The 18,597-nt window shown below is 36.9% G+C and overlaps 1 protein-coding gene across 3 annotated transcripts in view; it reads right to left on the bottom strand.

Annotated features, from left to right (window-relative positions):
• Positions 1-3,430: 3,430 nt before the first annotated feature.
• Positions 3,431-18,597, bottom strand: part of SLC30A7 (solute carrier family 30 member 7) — an 81,655-nt gene continuing 66,488 nt past the window's right edge. For all 3 annotated transcript variants that reach the window (XR_009521416.1, XM_060026319.1, XM_060026320.1), the window contains one exon: positions 3,431-9,850. Coding sequence is in view for 2 of the 3 variants with exons in the window: in XM_060026319.1 (XP_059882302.1) it covers positions 9,803-9,850 (48 nt within the window). In the remaining variant the exon portion in view is untranslated. The remainder of the gene's footprint in view (positions 9,851-18,597) is intronic.

Genomic DNA, 18,597 nt, shown 5'->3' with positions numbered 1-18,597 from the left:
TATGCAATCTGGGACCTAGTCAATTGGATAGTTTAGTTCTAAAGTTCTTTTTGTATGCTAAATAGGATCAGATCCAAGCATTAGTGACTTGAGAGTGAACTTTGGGGTTCATAATCAACTTTACAACGTTGCTTTCCTCCCTCTCTATGATCTCCTCACTACTTCCTGGTTCCCTAGGCTCCCTTTCTTTAGTCCTCTGGCCAGAAACTTGGAGTTCTGTTTACTCTGTTGCTCTGTGTCTCATACCTTCATGATTGGGCCTACATCCTGACCTATATGGAGTGGGGATAGAGGAAAAAAGCAAGAGAGGTTTTCGCTACCCTCTTGAAATCATAACTCTGTCAAACAGAAAAATTCTCATCTCTCAGTTGTAGTTCTTGTGGGTTTCCATAGTTGCTGGCCACTACTACAGGATTGTCTAGGGGAAGTCTTTGGAAGCCAATGGGAAGCCTTTGCTCCAAATGATATAACTACAAATGTAGTAACTTTGTCTTGATTTGAAGTTCTGAGGAAATCAATATGACCTGTGTACAAATTATTGCTCAAGGGGAAGTAGTATGATGCACATACAGGACAGATAACCCCTGTAAAGTTGAACAACAATCTGATCTATCTTAATGCCTAGGGTGGAAAACAGTGATGGCTAATCAGACAGACCTTATTTATAATTTTAGAAGCAGTTACAATGTTTTCAAAAGTCCAGGCCAAATGGCAGGGTTCTAATTGCTGTGAAACTATACCTATGCTTAGATGTGAATCTTAACTTCTTGTTTACTTGTACAGTGAGTGTCACCCTTTTAAAATATTATATGTACCTAAAGTCAGGAAATACTTTGGGGAATGCTTTTGTTTTCATATTATTTTGTTTTCAATCCTTTGACTTTAGCAGGGACTGTCTTTCAAAGAGTACAATTCACTTTAACAATCCATACAGAACCATTTTTCAAAGAGGTGCTAACCTTTATATTGTAAGCATAATTCATCCATTGTTTTCAATAAATATTGATTGTTTAAACGGTGCCAGACTTGATGCCTTTTAGTATTGTCACACTGTTACCATTATTACTGCTATTGGTTATAGGAATTTATTAGATAAAGTAGAATTATTCATTTACATGTTGGTAGCTTGTGCTAAGCCTGAACTTCATGGCAGATTTTTTTTTAAGTCTGGAAGTAGAGCTGGATGAGCTGACAGATTGTTTGAATGAGATTGAATCCTATTAAAATGATGTTTTCTTTTCTGCATACAGAATGAAAAATACTAAATTGCTGTCATTTTATCTACATCTGTTAGACCTGCTTGCTTCTCTCTGCCTTTGCTGTTTCTCTGGTCTAGAGTAATGAAAAAAAAAGTCTGCTTATTGCCATATCATGGGAAATGAGATTGAATAAGGAGGGAAGGCAAAGCATTATGAGTTGCTAAAGTTGTTCAGAGGAATTTGTATTTGATGAGCATTTAGGCAGCCACTCGATTCCTGAGCTGAAGGAATCACAATGGAAACTGGGAAGCTTACTTTGTTAGTATAACACAGGGTGGCTTCTGGGGGGAGGGAAGCCAAAAACTCTAGATAAAGAAAGATTGGGTAGTGAACTATTTTAGTAAATAACTTGCCTAAACCTGTATGTAAACAGAAGAGGCTGCTCTAAAGGGGCGTTGATAGGCCACTGTGGACTTCCACTAGGCCAGAGGCTAATTCCAGAGAACACAGGAAAGGCAGGGCAGGGAGTCCCTGGCAGGTGCTGTAGCTCTAGCAGGTCAAAGTCCACTATGCAGAAGGGCAAGCAGAAGGTAATCAGGAAACCAGGTTAGGGGAAATGTTTATAAAGGGCCTGGACAGGAGTCTGATTCAGCAGAAATTCCTTGTCTTCCTGCCTAAGGGCAGAATTGTTTTTGTGGTGTGTTCTGTGTGCGTGTGTGCTGAAATGGAGGTGGCTAGAGCTGGGCATGGAATAGATGGGAAGTCAGACAGTTCCTCAGAGTGACTCTGCGTACAGTTATCAATGACGTACTAGAGTAGGGCAGTGGGAATGGAAAGGTGAATTTAAAAGATTTGCAAAGAATTGTTGCAGGGACGGGGACCCCTTCCAGGGCCCGAGAGTGGGCTGTCGTCTAATACTCGGAAATGAATTGTCCAAGGAGACACGTGTGCTGACAAAGCAAGAGACTATTGGGAAGGGGCGCCTGGGTGGAGAGCAGCAGGGTAAGGGAACCCAGGAGAACTGCTCTGCCACGTGGCTTGCCGTCTCGGGTTTTACGGTAATTGGTTTAGTTTCCGGGTTGTCTCTGGCCAGTCACTCTGCCTCAGGGTCCTTCCTGGTGGCGCGTGCATCGCTCAGCCAAGATGGATTCCAGCGAGGAGGATTCTGGGAGGGTGGTAGGACATAAACGGACTGGCATCCCCTCTCTCCTTTTGACCCTTCCCGAATTCTTCCGGTTGGTGGTAGCTTGTTAGTTCCGCGTTCCTTACCAGGACCTCCTGTTGTAGGAAAACTCATGCAAGTGGTTGCTGTGATACCTGGCCAGGGTGGGCGGTTTCAGTCAATGGTTCCCCTAACAGAATGAGGAGGACTTTGTGATAGGGATTCAGGAAACGGGGGTGTGGCAAAGGCGACGTTTAGATTTCTAAGAATTCTGTAAGGAATTCTGACAGAAATGGTAGTTGAAAAGAGATCTGAGTGGGAAAGGTAAATGTATTCTTTTCTTTTTGTTGAATTTGAGATGCTGGTAGTTATGCCACAGTTGTGATAAGAATCAAGCCACCGATGGCCTTTGATTAACTCCACAAACTAGGGAGGAGTGAAGCAATATTACTAGGAGCTACAGAAATGGTTAGAAAGGAAGTGGAAGAAGCACATGTAGACCACATGTAAGATGCTTGACAACAGACACCCTGAGGATGAAGCCCTCATTGTGTGGCAAAGACTGATAGTAGGAAGAGGCTGCATTGTAAGAGTATGTTTCAGAAAGTGGGATGAGTGGGATCTGGGGTTTTGTGGAGAAGTTACTGAAATAAAAGAATTTCTTCTGATGAGAGGGAAAAAATTTGGAAGGATAATGGAGGCTCATGTCAGATGGTTTTGGTCTTCATTTCCTATAAGCTGAGATCATAGGGAATGAGGTGAGAGAACAATTTGGGGTTAATGGTAATGTCTGGAAATACTTTAAGACTTGTTTATGAGGTAAAATAATGAGTATGATGATCCACAACGAGGATCTTCACAATGTCAAGACATTTCCAAGTCTCCTGCCATCTCCTCTTTCCTGATCAACTTTGCTGTTTCTGGGCCCTGAGAATCATTCTTTCCCCTCCATTCCTTAAGTCCTCCAGAATCTGTTCCAATAACTGTTAAATTCACAGTGTTCTTTTCAGTTCATCAAACTAATAAGACACAATTCAGGTAAAGATTTTTAAACAGAAATTTTATTGGAAGAATTTTGATACAATAGTTTATCATTCTTTTTAAATACATCTGAGGTTAAACAAAATATATACATGAATGTCTTCAAGTAGAAAAAAGTAAAATATACATTATGAATTTGTTGTGTTGTTCTTAGGCAAATCATAATTGCTCACTTTAGCATATTCAAACCAAATTACAACATAGTCTTTGACATTCCAACCTAGCCTTGTACTTGAACGTTTATTTAGAAATGTTTTGATGCCATACTCTTCACCATAGGAATCAAACCCAATTCAAACTTGGCCATATGTTTAGAAACCATTAAAGACAGGGAGGTAAAGAGTTGTAGGGGTGTTTAGAATAGGATTTGGCAATTTTTCATTCACAGTATTTCTGATATAAAAGACCCATTCTGTGTATTGATCAAAGTCACAAATGTTGGGGCAAAATATCACTTGGGCAGAAATATCACTGAATTTGCTATTAGAGGAAGCAATGAGATGATTACTTGGCAAGCTCTTGACAGGATATGTCTAGTTCAGAACAGAATCTTCATTGAGCCTAATCGATGCATGATATATGATACATAAAACTCAAATACTAAAATTCAAAATAAAGCTTTTTTTTTTCCACTAGTGAAAAAGGGAAGTTTTACATTGGCAGAAGCAATGAAAAGAGATGGAAAATAAGTAAAGAGAAGCTCTACTGAAATTTAGTATTTAGAGGGGAAAAGACAGAGAAGATAAAAACTATCTTAGGAATGTTTAAATCACTTAATGAATACATGTAGTGTTGTTTTTATAGAAGTACCTTCAAGATATACCTTTGAAAGAGTTTTAGATGAAAATACATCTGGGATAAATGAAATAGAATGTTATACACAGGTCCTTAAAGTAATAGGAATATGGCAACTTTCTATAAAAACAAAGAAGAGTGTGGTTTCTCATTTGGCTATACAAAATATAAAAATTCAAGTGACCCAGGTTCCACAGTCCCAGTTCTACGAAATTCCTGTCCAACAGCATGCAAAATGGAAAACATCTCGATATTTCCACTGTTCCTGTATTAAAATGAAGGAGCAGCTAGCTTAGAGGGCTACTTGAAAAAAAAAATGGCCAAAGTGAATACAAACTCACTTATTTGTGCAAAAATGCCAAAGAAAAGCTGAGATGTCTTCTGTAATAAACAGTAAATTACTGGTTTACCTGTCCCCAGTCCTTACTTGTATATCCACTGCTGTCTACAATATTTACTCACTGGTTATCCAAACATTTACTAAGTGCGTTAAGTGTAAATTCATGCTAAGTGTGGTGACAATAGGATGTATGAGACAAAGACATTCTTTTTTACAGGCTTTCCATCAGGATCAAAATTACAAATATTAAATTTTCAAAGCCATGGGAAGAGTTCAAAGTTAAATATTATTAAGTTTAAGCATAGATTACTACTAATTGTGAAATATATTTCTTCCTTTTGAAAAGGTGTCTATAAAATGTAATGTTGTAAATCGAATCCTATGTATCCCTCTCATGCAGTGCAAAATTATTTGTACTTCTTGGAAGACAACTTCCTACTAACTAGGTTAATGTGTCTTGGCCAGGAGTTCAGTTTCTCGTCACACACTGGTGCTGACACTATTGAATCAGTCCCTTTTAAGCAGCTTACTCTGTGTCAAAAAAACTTTACTTTCTTTTTTTAAAAAAAGTTCTTAAAAGTGCTTAAAAGAGCTCTGATTGCTCTTTTTAGCCTGCACAGTTTAAGTTAAATGGCAAAGGTAATAAGCATAAGAGAGCATCCAAAGAAGGAATGAGTCTAACCAATGTATATATAACAACTATTCCCCTATATCAATTTTTTCATGGTGATGGTTCATGATTTTATAGGAGAGTGTGTTTAGATCTGCTACAACTTCTTGGACCTTTAAATCATTGTAGAATGACATACAAAAAAGAGTAGTTGTCACCAAGAAGTACTGGATCTAGAGTCAGTGCTCTACCACTGGCTATCCCACCGTTAGGTCATTTACAATCTCTCTAAACAGCTTCGTCATCTGTAAAATGGAGTTATGAATTAATTCCTTCCTCACAAGAATGTTAGGAGAATCAGAAGATAAAATATATCTGAAAAAGATCTATGGATCAAAATCATGGAAAAATCTTTCTTTATAAAAATATGAGGATTTTAAATGTGATAACATGAAAAAGGCCATACAAAGAGCCTGATATATAAACACTTAATAAAAGTAACCCCACCCTTCCTGTATAATTTGTAGTTAGGAAATGGTTAAACATAAACCAAAGACACACTCATCAAAAACATCGATTTGACCTTTAAATAGAACTATACTCTGCAAATACTTTTTTTGATACATAATTTTTCATTGTCTTGATTCTATGATAGAGGTCTGGATCACTAAGGCTTTTGGGGATTGTGTCTTGAAAGAATCCTCTATGAGTAAAACTTTTATTGAATGTTCTTTAAAGAATAAGATAATTTCCTTTTTTGTCAAAGTTCTGGTGAAGTGGAAAATAATTTGTTTCGAAGATAGTGACAGAAAGAAAAAAAGTTTAACTTTTTTTTTTTTTAACTTTCTCAAGGTAATGCTTTTAATGAAGAGTTGAAAGTAGCAGTTTAACATCTGGGATTCTGATAAGACTTCAAAATTTTACCCTATTAAAAATTTTGTTTTGTTCTATACAACATTTAATGCCCAATTTTGTGTGGCTCTGAGAATAACGTTAAGAATTCAAGAGCTCTCTGGTGACTGAACAAGGATGAAATGATATGACCTATGAATTAGCCTGGTTTCTAAAAAGCACCAATTCACAGAATTTAAACAAAATAAAGAAACTAAACAATCCTTAAATTGGATTTAGTCTTGGGCAATTAACAGAAAAATTTACTCACAAGTTAAAAGTATCCAATGCACACCTGTCACTATTTTTTTTAAAAAAATCAGAAACTGGTTCCAGAAGAGTAAAAAAGAGTTAAAAAAATTAATCATATCTTTCATAAAGAATACTATGGAAATAATATTCTAAATCTCATAATTAGCTAAGAAAAATAAGACAATAAAAAAACTCCATTTATCACGTGCCTTAATGTACCAAAAATGGAGGTCAGACGTCCTTTATTTAAAAATGCTTCTTCAGAAGCATTCAGAACATTTACAGAATTACACTGGAGACAAAGCACAGTAAGTCAGAAAACCTGGATTCTGGTCTTGGCTTTGCCACTAATTATCTCTGTGACCTTGAATAAATGACAGCATTTCTGGGCTTCAATTTTCTCATCTGTAAAGTGAGAGGTAGAATGAGAGACTGCTTCTAAGGACAGTCTCCTTGGATGTAAAATTCTATGCTAAGCAATGAATTATTTTTGTTCTTAAATCCCAGCATTATATAAGAGGATGCTACCATATTAATAATTCTGTAAAACTGATTATACCATGGTAGGTAAAAACATTACAGAACTCTGATCATCTGCATCTGGAGTCAACGATTTGGCTGCTTTACAAAGGTGCACAAAACTCACAGTATTTTGGTTATTGGTGTTTACCAGTAGGCTTTGAAGAACGCTGGAGCATTCCAGGTACATGGGAAATGCCAGTAACATCTGTTACCACTTCCTTATGCCTCTGCAGAAGATGCTGTGGGGATGTGTGAGGTACACTGAGCTACAGATAAACTAGATACTGTCCTTCACAAAGTGCACAAGGAGTAAGCAAAATAAGGGAGCCATACATAGGTTAAGCCCTTCATCTCGATCAATATAATCTAGATTTAAAAACACAAAACTAGTATAGGTATATTTCTCTTTGGGGAAGTTTACTTGGCAAGGTAAACATTCCCTGAGCAATACAAATTTTTTCTCCAGAGAATATTTGGTTTTTAAAATATCAGCAAAGTTATACTCAGATTTTTTTCCCCAAGAATTAGGCCAATAGGGACATTCTAAATTTATAATAATAATCAAGGAGTATTTCTCAGTGAAATTATCTACTTTAGCAATACATCTGTGCCAAGAACATTGAGAAGACAAAGTATTTCCTAAAAGGGAGAAAAAAATTCCTTTTTGTCCTGCTGCACACACAGGTTTAAGAACATTTCATTAAAGTATAAATGTTAAGGCCAACCTGCTAAATGATATGAACTGGAGATCTCTTGTAACAGGTGCAAAACTAAGAGTTTCATCTCAGTCAAATGTCCTATATATATACTCTATTCCTTATCAAAGGAAAAAACCATGCTCATGCACTTGTGTATTGAGAGCGTAGTTAAATAAAGTGATGCATATTTTGACAAGAAACTTCGCTTGGAATGGAGGCCTCAGTGAAAGGCAGAATTGGATCTTCAATGTGCACTGTAAATTTTACAGGCCAGTGCAAAAATTATCTCTGTATGTGAAATATCAGTACAATTTCACATAATTAGTTTTTAAAGGCACACATCTAAAATCCCCGCCTTCCTCTAGATCTGTCATTTTACACAATATGCCAAAACCTATAGAATATCGCAGGCTTCTATCAGGCTTGGTAGTGGATGCAAACTACTACTACAAGGTAGTCATTATAAGTGACTACTTATAATGAAAAAGCAGTACCATTATCAGGACATTTCCTTTTATATTTCCGTCCTGAAACATCTTAACAATTGTTTCAGTTAAATGCATTCTATTGCAGGAATTCTTAGCTTTAAACTGCCTGGCAGTAAGTAAAAATGTTTTGAAAATACTACTTAATCTGCAAAAAGGGGACTATCAACAGTTCATGGCAATCTGCAGCGGTTTAGAAAAGCATGAAGAAAGCAGTCTATAGTTTTCCTAACACAGTATATTTCATAAATTGTAGGTCAGAAATAGGGAAACAGATACCTTGAAACTTAGACAAAATCAACAGTGATTTCTGCCACATCAGTGAAAAAGTGCTTATTACTGATCTACATTCTAAACATTCATTTCCATCCTGCAGGGTTTTCCCCCCAGCAATTTAAATTTTTCCCTTTCAGTTAAAAGGGAATATACATTGTGATAAAATGAAGTACAATGGGAAAATGTCTATTCAGAACAATTTCTTCATAAAACACAGAGAATATTTAAGTAGAACATTCAAGCACTTAATCTCAAATTGCAATTTTATTTTTCAAATACACAAGAGCCTAGAAATCAACTTATTTATTAACTTCCAAGATACCTGTGTTAGGAAGAGTTCTATGTTACCACATTTACTCAGTACCTTCAATACTTCAAAGTCAATAAAATGCTGCTTTAGGATTCCTGAAAGCAACTGTATTTGTGTAATACTTGCACAGGAAAACGTATGACTTGGCATTTGAAGAATGAAAAAGCAAAATAACATTGTCACAACCATTTCTGCCTTCACTTTACATGCCTTTTCCTTTCATTAATAGAATCTATAAAAACAGTAAGGAAAGATATACGAAAGTTTATCACAGACACAGTAGCTTTTATAGAAATTTGGAATTTAGCAGATGTTTTAAGTAAGTTAAAACACCCGTCTGTATAACAGAAGCATTTGCAAAGTTTTGAAAACACAGTACACAAAATAATTTAATGTAATAACTGAATTTGATTTAAAAAGCAAAATAACACCTTTTATTTTTTGATGGGATAAAGCAATAAAAGGCAGATTTTTATATATCTAAACCTATGCTGCAAGTACACAAAAAAACATCTGTATACATTACTAACAAGCGTCTTATTTTGTACAGAATACAGAATACCCATTAAAAAAAAACATATACATGACCTTTGATGGTACATTTCTATGCTGGCAAATACATTTTCTGATACAAAGGCACTTTGAAAACCCAATATGGTTTGGTTCATAAGTTTGCAAGGTACAAACAATTTTACAAACATGGTTATATTGAAGAACGTCAACAATTGTGACATTACATATAAAGCAGATTTCCATTTTTCTTTTTCTTTTTTTTTTTTTTTTTAAATAACACTGGTTTTCTGGGAATGAAAGTAGTGGTTTCCAGCAGCTTCAGTGAAGACATTCCAGATGATTAGAGGCCCACTGTCTGAATTTCTTACTGGCTAGGATGAGGGGTGGGAGTGAGGGCATTTGAAATGAAAAAAAAAAAGGAAACAAACAGAAAACAATACCCTGGAACAAAACTAGAAATCTCAGAAATCAAAATGGTTTGGAGGGAAGAAGCACAGAAGACCAAAAGTCCAGGAGAGATCCTCTTAATTCTGATCCCTTAGTTGTAAACTCCTGGCAGAGCACAATCGGCTGACTCTGCCTGGTCTACTTGGTGCTGGGAAGTTGTAGTGATGATTTCTCTTTTTAAAAAGCTAGGTACCATGATTAGGATTTTACAGTACCAGAAAAAATTAGGTCCCCCAAAAAGCATAATTTCTTTTCATTCATTTACATGGCCGCAAAGTCAATCTGTACATAAAGCTGTCTCACTCCGGCCTGAAAAGTTAAAAAAAAAAAAAAATTAGAAAATCAAACAAACCAATAATAGACTATACATTTCAGAAAAGTAGTAGGAAAAAAAATTTTTCTTTTCTCTTTTTTTTTTTGAAAAAGGGAAGAATTATTTTTCTTTTCTGTCTTTGGGAAAGAATTCTCCATTTTTCATCATAAAGTGCCAATAATTTTATTTTAGAAACAAGTATGTTAATAAGTTGCAAAAAAGATTCTCCATTTAGCCCTACAAAAGAAAGCTATGCTACTAATTACATGCCCTGCCCAAGTGAATTTTGGAAAAATGAGGTTACCCAGCTACCATTATTCTGCTAGAAAACACCACAGTGCTTGACTAGTTGGCTACTAAAATCATAAATCTATCTAGTCTAAATCTTCCTATGATAAACACTGAAATAAGCATAACCATCTACTGGTTACTGAATTACTTTACACTCCAACTCCTCTTTTCAATTTTGGATATAAACTTGCTATTCAAGGACACTGATCTCAAAATTGCCCCCATCTCTCCAGTTTTATCAATTTTTCTATATTTGCTATCTATAATTCCTTTACTCTCTTCTCTCTTGAACTCATTTCAACCAAACTTTTGCTGCCAACCACTTCCCAAAACTGTCAAGGTCACCTCTAAATTGCTTAGCCCAGTGCTCAATTCTCAGTCCTCATCTTAGTAATTAATCTAGCAGCAAAAAGGACACAGACGATCACTTCCTCCTACTGAAACACTTTTCCTGCTCTTGGCTTCCAGAGAATACTCGCTGGTTGCCCTTTTACCTCACTTATCAATCTTTCTCAGTCTCCTTTGTGGGTTTTTCCTCCTGTCTTTGAATACTAAACACTCAAATACCCAAAGGCTTAGTCCTCAGATCCCTTCTTTTTTGACACTTGTCCCCTAGATGGTCTCACCCAGTATCCAGACTTTCAGTACCGTCTACATGCTCACACCTTTTGTAGACTGGAACCTACCTACCATCTACCTGACAGTTCTACTTGGATGTCTGACAAGCATCGAAACACAGCCAAATTGATCCCTATTTCCTCCCCTCTAAACTGTTGATCCTATATCTTCTTAGGCTCAATTCCTTCCTCAATGCTGCAACTTAAAAACCTTTCTTTCTCTCATACCCAACCCATTAGCCTTACCTTCAAAATAATGCAAATACAGAATCTGATCAATTTACATCACCTCCATTGCTATCCCCTGGCCCAAGTCACTATCATCTCTTGCCTACATTTTGTAACGGCCTCTGATCTCGTTTTCACTCTTTTACCTTTGCCCTCCTTTGGTCTGTTTCCAGCAGAGCAACTATAGTGATGTCACTCCATCACTCAAACCCTACAACAGCTTACCTTCCTCAGTCCTTAGCCCAGAGTCCTACAATGGCCTTCAAAGCTTTCCCATGATCTGGCCCCTATTACCTCTCTGATCTCATCTCTTACTTCTCTCCCTTTGTTGACTCTGTTCCAGCCACACTGGGCCCTCTGCCTGGTACAATGTTCCTCAAGATTGCCACATGACATACTCCCTTTCCTGTCATATCTCTACTCAGATGTCAGTGAGGCTTATCCTGACCACCCTATTAAAAAATGCATTCAATTCATTCATCCAACAAATACATTTTGTGCATCTATTGGAATCCAGGCCCTCTTCTGTCCCCCGGGAATACAACAGCCAACAAAACAGGTAAAAAATACCCTTGCCCTCATGGAATTTATAAGCTGTTGGGAACTAGGAAGGAGGGGAGATGATAAACAAGCAAGTAAATAAATATGAGATGATGAGATAGATATTATCTATCTATCTCTATCTATCTATCAAAAGAACAAAAAACAAAAACAAAGCTTGGTGCAAGAGATGGTAAATGCCTCAGCACCCCCCCCCCCCCCGTCTCCCTACCCTGCTCTCCCTATCTATAACACATCACTTTCTAATATATCATAAAACTTATTTGCTGTGATGCTGTTGATTGTTACTCTCCAATGATAATGTCCAAGATAAAAGGACTTTGTCCTGTCTTTTGCTGCTGACTCCCAGAACCTCAAGTAGTGCCCAGCACACAGTAAATGATCAATAAATACATGTTGGATGAACTGAAATTCTATTAATTTCCTTCTTTCAAATAAAAAACAATTTTTAAAGATTAAAGCATACAATCGGTTACAATTAAGCACTTTCTTGTCAGCAACATAGAATGAAGAGTAAAGTGGAACATCTAAGAGAAAGAAAAGCCGGAGTGGGGGATAAAATAATAACACTACCTTCTCCCAGGAATTTCTGGGCTCCTGAAAGCATTACTTTCTACCATGGCTTTTCTTCTAGCATTCCAGTTGGAGGGCTCTGCCCAGCACTAATGAATGTCTAAGGAGTCAGGAGCTGCTCTAGTGGAGTAAAAAGCTGGAAAAGACCCCAGTAGCTTTCCAGCACAGAAAACATGCTAGCGTTTTTGCCTCATTAAAAAAAAAGAAAAAGAAAGAAAGAAAAGAAAAATCCTTGCTGTGGTAAAGTTAAAGTTCTCTGAAAATACATTGAATTGCACGCACTCAAAGAGTTTTGTGGCAGAAAAAAGATAGAACTTAACATCTGTATGATTTTAAGCTAAAAACTGAAACAGAATCTCAGTTTTCCTAATTTTAAAAGTGTTGATAAATACCAATCCTACTTATCTCACAAAAAAGTTATATATTCATCCAGTATTTGACAAACATTTGATAAATCCTTGCTACATATCAGGCACTATTGTAAGGATCATATGTGAATATACAAGAAAGGATTCTTACATGCTATAAAAAACAAATTATTATGGTTGATTATATTTGATTTACTCAACCCAGATGGGCCCCGTAATAACTGTACTTAGGAGCCCTTCTGCAAAATTCTTGTGTATCTAACCTTAGGAGAAAACAACTATTGCCCAAATAAACTGGCTTAATTTCTTTTCTCTTTAACAAAATTGTTAATGAAAGAAAAATGGACAAGGTAAGTTGGGCTCCCATTATTATCTCTGCCACTTTCCTAACCGCCCCCCCCCATATACAGTGAAGATAGTAATAAGAAATGAGGTAGCCCAAGGCAATAAAAAAGAAAGAGGAAAAACAAAGAGGCTAGGTAAATTGATCTTTGCATAATCACAAGTTAATTACTCAAGCTGATATCTTTCCCCAGAGGGCCTACTGCTTTACACAAAAGCCCAGTCTAACAGAAAAAGTCATTTTGTTTCATCCATCTGGCTGGATGGGAACACCTTTAAGTCTTCCAGCTTCCCATTTTCCTTTCTCAATTTCCTTCAATGTAGAGAAAAAAAGTGGAATTTCCAAAGACTCCTTTAGGAAGTCACCTACTTCCTGAATGCAAACTAGGTTTTCTTTACAGTTTATCCACACGACAAAGACATGACAAATACTCCAGCAGATCAAAACAGTGCCCAGTGCCATTAAATATTCTACCTACCGCTGGGATGACACTAAAGCCGGCTGAGGGTTGTCCTCAAAAAAAGTGAAAACCCTAGAATACTTGTGTCTTATATCCTGAGAATCATGTATAAACCGTAATTCAGTTAACACTTTTTTAAGTTGGAAAGACAGCTAGTTATTTTTAACATCCATGCTTCTAAGAAAATAAGTGTTAACCTGAAATCATAGACTTAGAATACTCTCCATAAATACTCGTTGTGGAAAGGAAGACAAATCAGCAGTAAAAATTTAGAAAAATAAACAAGAATACGGCTAAAGAAAATTACTGGGTTGTTTGTATTTCTCTACCAATTCTCAAAAACTGCAGAAACTTTCTACTTTTTTTTTTTTTTTGCTGTACGCGGGCCTCTCACTGCTGTGGCCTCTCCCATTGCGGAGCACAGGCTCCAGATGCGCAGGCCCAGCAGCCATGGCTCACGGGCCCAGCCGTGCCGCGGCATGTGGGATCTTCCCGGACCGGGGCACGAACCTGCGTCCCCTGCATCGGCAGGCGGACCCTCAACCACTGGGCCACCAGGGAAGCCCTCTACTTTAATTTTTGACTCAATGTAGAATATTAGTCTTTATCCCTTAAAAATGAATTCTTGAAAAACTGCCTTACTCTTCCATGTGAAAACTGAATCATCTCAGAATTCGTGAAATAGTGACTTAATATGATGAAATTACAAGTCATGAACAATAACTTGGGTCTGGGTTCCTTTTTCTGTAAACTGGGGAGAATACCCCACCTGTGCTGCAGGTAGATTAATATGTTAGGTGTCTATCGCAGTGCCTGGCATGTGGTGGGCTCTCAATAAGGCTAGCTGCTGCTGCTGTTATTATTTCCACCACCATCAACCAATGGACACTTAACCCCTGTGGATTAATTAAAACTAATCAATCATTATAAAAGATTAAAATTCCCTACAAACAGGAAGGGTGGAAAACTAGCTAGCCACCCGGAAAGGCACAGAGAGCTTCTCCTATTCCCTACTGTCAGAGACAGGAAGGGATCGCGCAGGCAGGACAGCGGTGCAGGTGGGAGGTCCTGAATCTGGGGGAACTCCCATCTGGGTTAGTGAGGAGGCTTTTTGGTTCCTTCCTGGCGATCAGTGTTAACTTCTATTTTGAGGCAAGAAAATAGAGCACAGAAAGCTGAAGCAGGAAGCCAGGGGTTCAGGACTTAATAGGTATAACAGAAACAGGCAGAAGAGAAGATGGAAGATATCAAGGTACAATTTCTATCAAGGAGCAAATAATATGCATTAGCCTTGATTGTCTTTTCTGCTGTGTGGAACTGAGGAGGGTAATGAACCCAAGCATATTCTAGATTTTTCTTCAAACTTTATTTCTAACCAAAGTGTATTAAAAAAATTAACAGATGATATCAGCCAGTTTAAAACAAGAAACATAAATGATAAATTGCCTTCCTCATCCAGTATCCCACATCCACTTCCTGTTCATATACTAAACATAAATAATAAATTTTCTATTTCATCTGTTCCCAAATGATAAATCATTTTTAAAAAGTTAGTGCACGCGGTGGAAAGGAGAGGGACTTTTTCTATGTCAATAAAAAACCCTGTAGTTTAAAAACTGGATTATCACTTAACTAATAATCCCAAAGGAATCAAAGTACTGAAGAGACTTCTACCAATTCACTAGTATTGCTCTATATTCGTGATAGCAAGCCAACTGCCTTAGCCATTCATGATTAAGTGATAACTATGGAACATGAGAATAAAAAGACATGCTTAATGTACAGTTCCAAAACAGTTGCAAAGCTTATAGTTTTAAAAACAAAACAAAATGTTATAATTCTCAAACTTATGTTAACCTTTTCAAAGCTAACCCCATATAAATTTTAACAAGAACAACTTTTTAACCAAAAGAAAAAAATTTTAATTCCAATTTAAGATCAACTATAAGAAAAATACATTAAAATGTCATAGAACCACAAAGTATTGAGAAAATCCTTCTTTTGGTCTTTTGGAACTAAGGCCACCAGTATTTCAAGTCTTTCTACAAGAAATGTACTTAAAGGATTAGTGTAATTTTTTTCTTAAAAATGGAGCAATTTGATCTTTACTACTTTTGATAAGTAAAATCTATGATTAAGATATAATTTAAAATTTTTAAAAAACGTAAAAAAATTTAAATTTCATTTCATGAATTGCAAATGTTACTGCAAGGTATTGGATATACTCATAGCATAATGAATATGCATGACTAGGGCATAAGCAGTAAAGGAAAATAAATTAATAAAAAACTTCAGTTTTGCATACGTCAGAACCAAAACAACTATCACAAAACAACTTTACAATCATTAAATGTATGGAATGAAAATCATGAGAAGGATGACTTCTCTCTGCCTGCTGGGAAAAATGTGTTGAACCATTTTCACTGCAAGCCTAAGAGAGTCCCTAGTCTCTGCAAGGAATGAAATCAAGTGTGCTTGACCTTAGCTGATAAAAAGGCTTAAAATATGTTTTAGAGCTTAAAATTTTCAAAACCCAAATACAGTTTCCAAAACCAAAGAGGCAGCTGAGTAAACTTTCAACTTCAGCCATTTTAAAAGCCAAGATTTCTAAGGTTACCAGAAGAACCTCCCTCCACCTACTTCAATTACAACTTCAGCAGTTCTAAGCACAGACACAGCTGCTCACACATTTCTAAACCTATAAATTGCATTCCTTCTCAGAGGGAAAATTAAGTGACTTAAGTGCCAAAGTCTTCGGACAGTATGAGGTATCCTAGAGGTGGACAGAAGCTCAGACTGTGAGGGTGGAAGGACATGGTATAACTAGGAGAAAATCGAGACTGAAGGAGAGAATAATGACCTAGAAATGGCAGTGAAAAGCAAGGTTGTTGCTAGTCATGTTCTCCTTTTTGCCTCTGAAAAAGGGAGGAGGTGTGAGAAGGATTCAGACATGTTGTGAAGGTTTTGCGTGCTGCATTATGAAACTCGTGGTGGTACAGACTTCTTATAATGTCTGTTAAGAAAAGACAGTTCTTAAATGTCTAGAGTAAATAAGTGGTACCAGCATATTGTTTTGTAGTAGAGGACGTCTGGCTGTTGCCTACATTATAAGATTATTTCATTAATTATTCCAAAGGAACATAACCATACACCTCTATTAGAGAAGAGATCGTTTAATTTATGCTAAGGTCCTGAATTTAAACTGTCAGTCTGTCCCTCTCTCTTTCTCTATCTATATGATGCTTAGAAGGGTCTTTAAGGCTTCAGAGAGAAAGTAACAATTGAATTGGACCTTTACATTAGAGTAGGATTTTTGTCTCACACAGGTAAGTAAATAGTCTGGTGGGGCTGGCGTATGAAGTACATGGCAATGAATAATAGTAGGAGAGAGGCTTGAAAAGTTAATTGTGTCATGCTAGAAAGTTTGGGCTTTATCCTGGTGGCAATGAGGAGCCACCAAACTTTTATTTTTTAACTTTTTATTTTGAAAAGGCTTAAAGTCAAAAGAATAGCACCATAAATGCATATCTACCCATCACCTGTATAAACCAATCGCAAACATTTTGCCACATTTGCCTTATTTCTCTATATATGTATTTATTTATAATCCTTTTTACTTTTGCTGAAACATTTGAAAATTAGACATCCTGATACTTTGCCACTAAAGCCTTCAGCATGTATCTCCTAAGAATACAAGCATTCTTCTATAACCACAATACCATTATCGTACCCAAGAAGTTTAACACCTACACAATTATATGAGCTATTGTGTGGTCCATATTCTAATTACCCAATAGTTTCCTCTGTGGCTGTTTCTCCCCAGTCCAAGATCCAATCAAGGGCCACACACGGCATTTAATTGTGAAGTCTCCTCTAATCTAGAAGAATCCTCCATTGTTCCTTTTTTTCCTTTCATGACACTGACACTTCTTAAGAATCCAGGGTAACAGTCCACAAGGTGACGGGATTCACATTAACTATTTCTGGCAAGAGTGCCACACAGGTCATGCTGTGTACTTCCCACTGCATCACATCAGGAGGGCTGGGTCAGTTTTTAAGCACAGATTTTTTTTTTTTTTAACATCTTTATTGGAGTATAATTGCTTTACAATGTTGTGTTAGTTTCTGCTGTATAACAAAGTGAATCAGCTATACGTATACATATATCCCCAAATCCCCTCCCTCTTGCGTCTCCCTCCCACCCTCCCTATCCAACCCCTCTAGGTGGTTACAAAGCACCGAGCTGATCTCCCTGTGCAATGCGGCTGCTTCCCACTAGCTATCTGTTTTACATTTGGTAGTGTATATATGTCAACGCTACTCTCTCACTTCGTCCCAGCTTACCCTTCCCCCTCCCCTTGTCCTCAAGTCCATTCTCTATGTCTGCGTCTTTATTCCTGTCCTGCCCCTAGGTTCTTCAGAACCATTTTTTTTTTAGATTCCATAAATATGTGTTAGCATACAGTATTTGTTTTTCTCTTTCTGACTTGCTTCACTCTGTATGACAGATTCTAGGTCCACCCACCTCACTACAAATAACTCAATTTCGTTTCTTTTTATGGCTGAGGAATATTCCATTGTATGTATGTGCCACATCTTCTTTACCCATTCATCTGTCGATGGGCACTTAGGTTGCTTGCATGTCCTGGCTATTGGAAATAGTGCTTCAATGAACACTGAAGCACAGATTTTTAAGGCATGGAATCAGTTTCCTCATTAGATTTATGTGTTAGATAATTTTGGAAGCAGTGTCAACATCTAGATTTTTTGCCAAATATTTCCAGCAAGCTAGACCAAAAAAAAAAAAAAATCTGTGGTCTCTCTCTTCAGATATTCTTGACATGATGTTCTTATTCTCCCAGTATATACAGAATAACCTAGTAATCACTTTTACTTTATCAGTCACTGACTATGTCAACTCATGATGGCATAAACATTACCTGATATAATTTGGTTGCAGTCATGCACTGACTAATTCGTGATTCCATATACAGAATTAAGAAAACCTCAACAGCATATTAAGCCATTAAATGACACAGAAGTAGAGATGGCTTTGCTATCAACAAAAATGTTAACATAGTTTGCTTTTAGCCAACGCCACTGACCAGACATTATTCTTATTCCAAATGCTACCTTAGAATTCCTAGCTTCAAATATCATATAACATGTCTTATAAGGAGTGTACAGTAAGGGAGAATCTACTTTTTCTTAAAGGAGCTCAAATCAGTACAACAACGAGTAAACAGGACTATCTTCATTAACAGTATTCACTAAAGTAAGGATCTCCCAAATTTGACTCTGT

Source organism: Delphinus delphis, chromosome 1, assembly GCF_949987515.2.
Source record: "Delphinus delphis chromosome 1, mDelDel1.2, whole genome shotgun sequence".
NCBI classification, from domain to species: Eukaryota; Metazoa; Chordata; class Mammalia; order Artiodactyla; family Delphinidae; genus Delphinus; species Delphinus delphis.
Note: the sequence above shows the minus strand (reverse complement) of the source record. Positions and strands in the feature narration are given on the sequence as shown.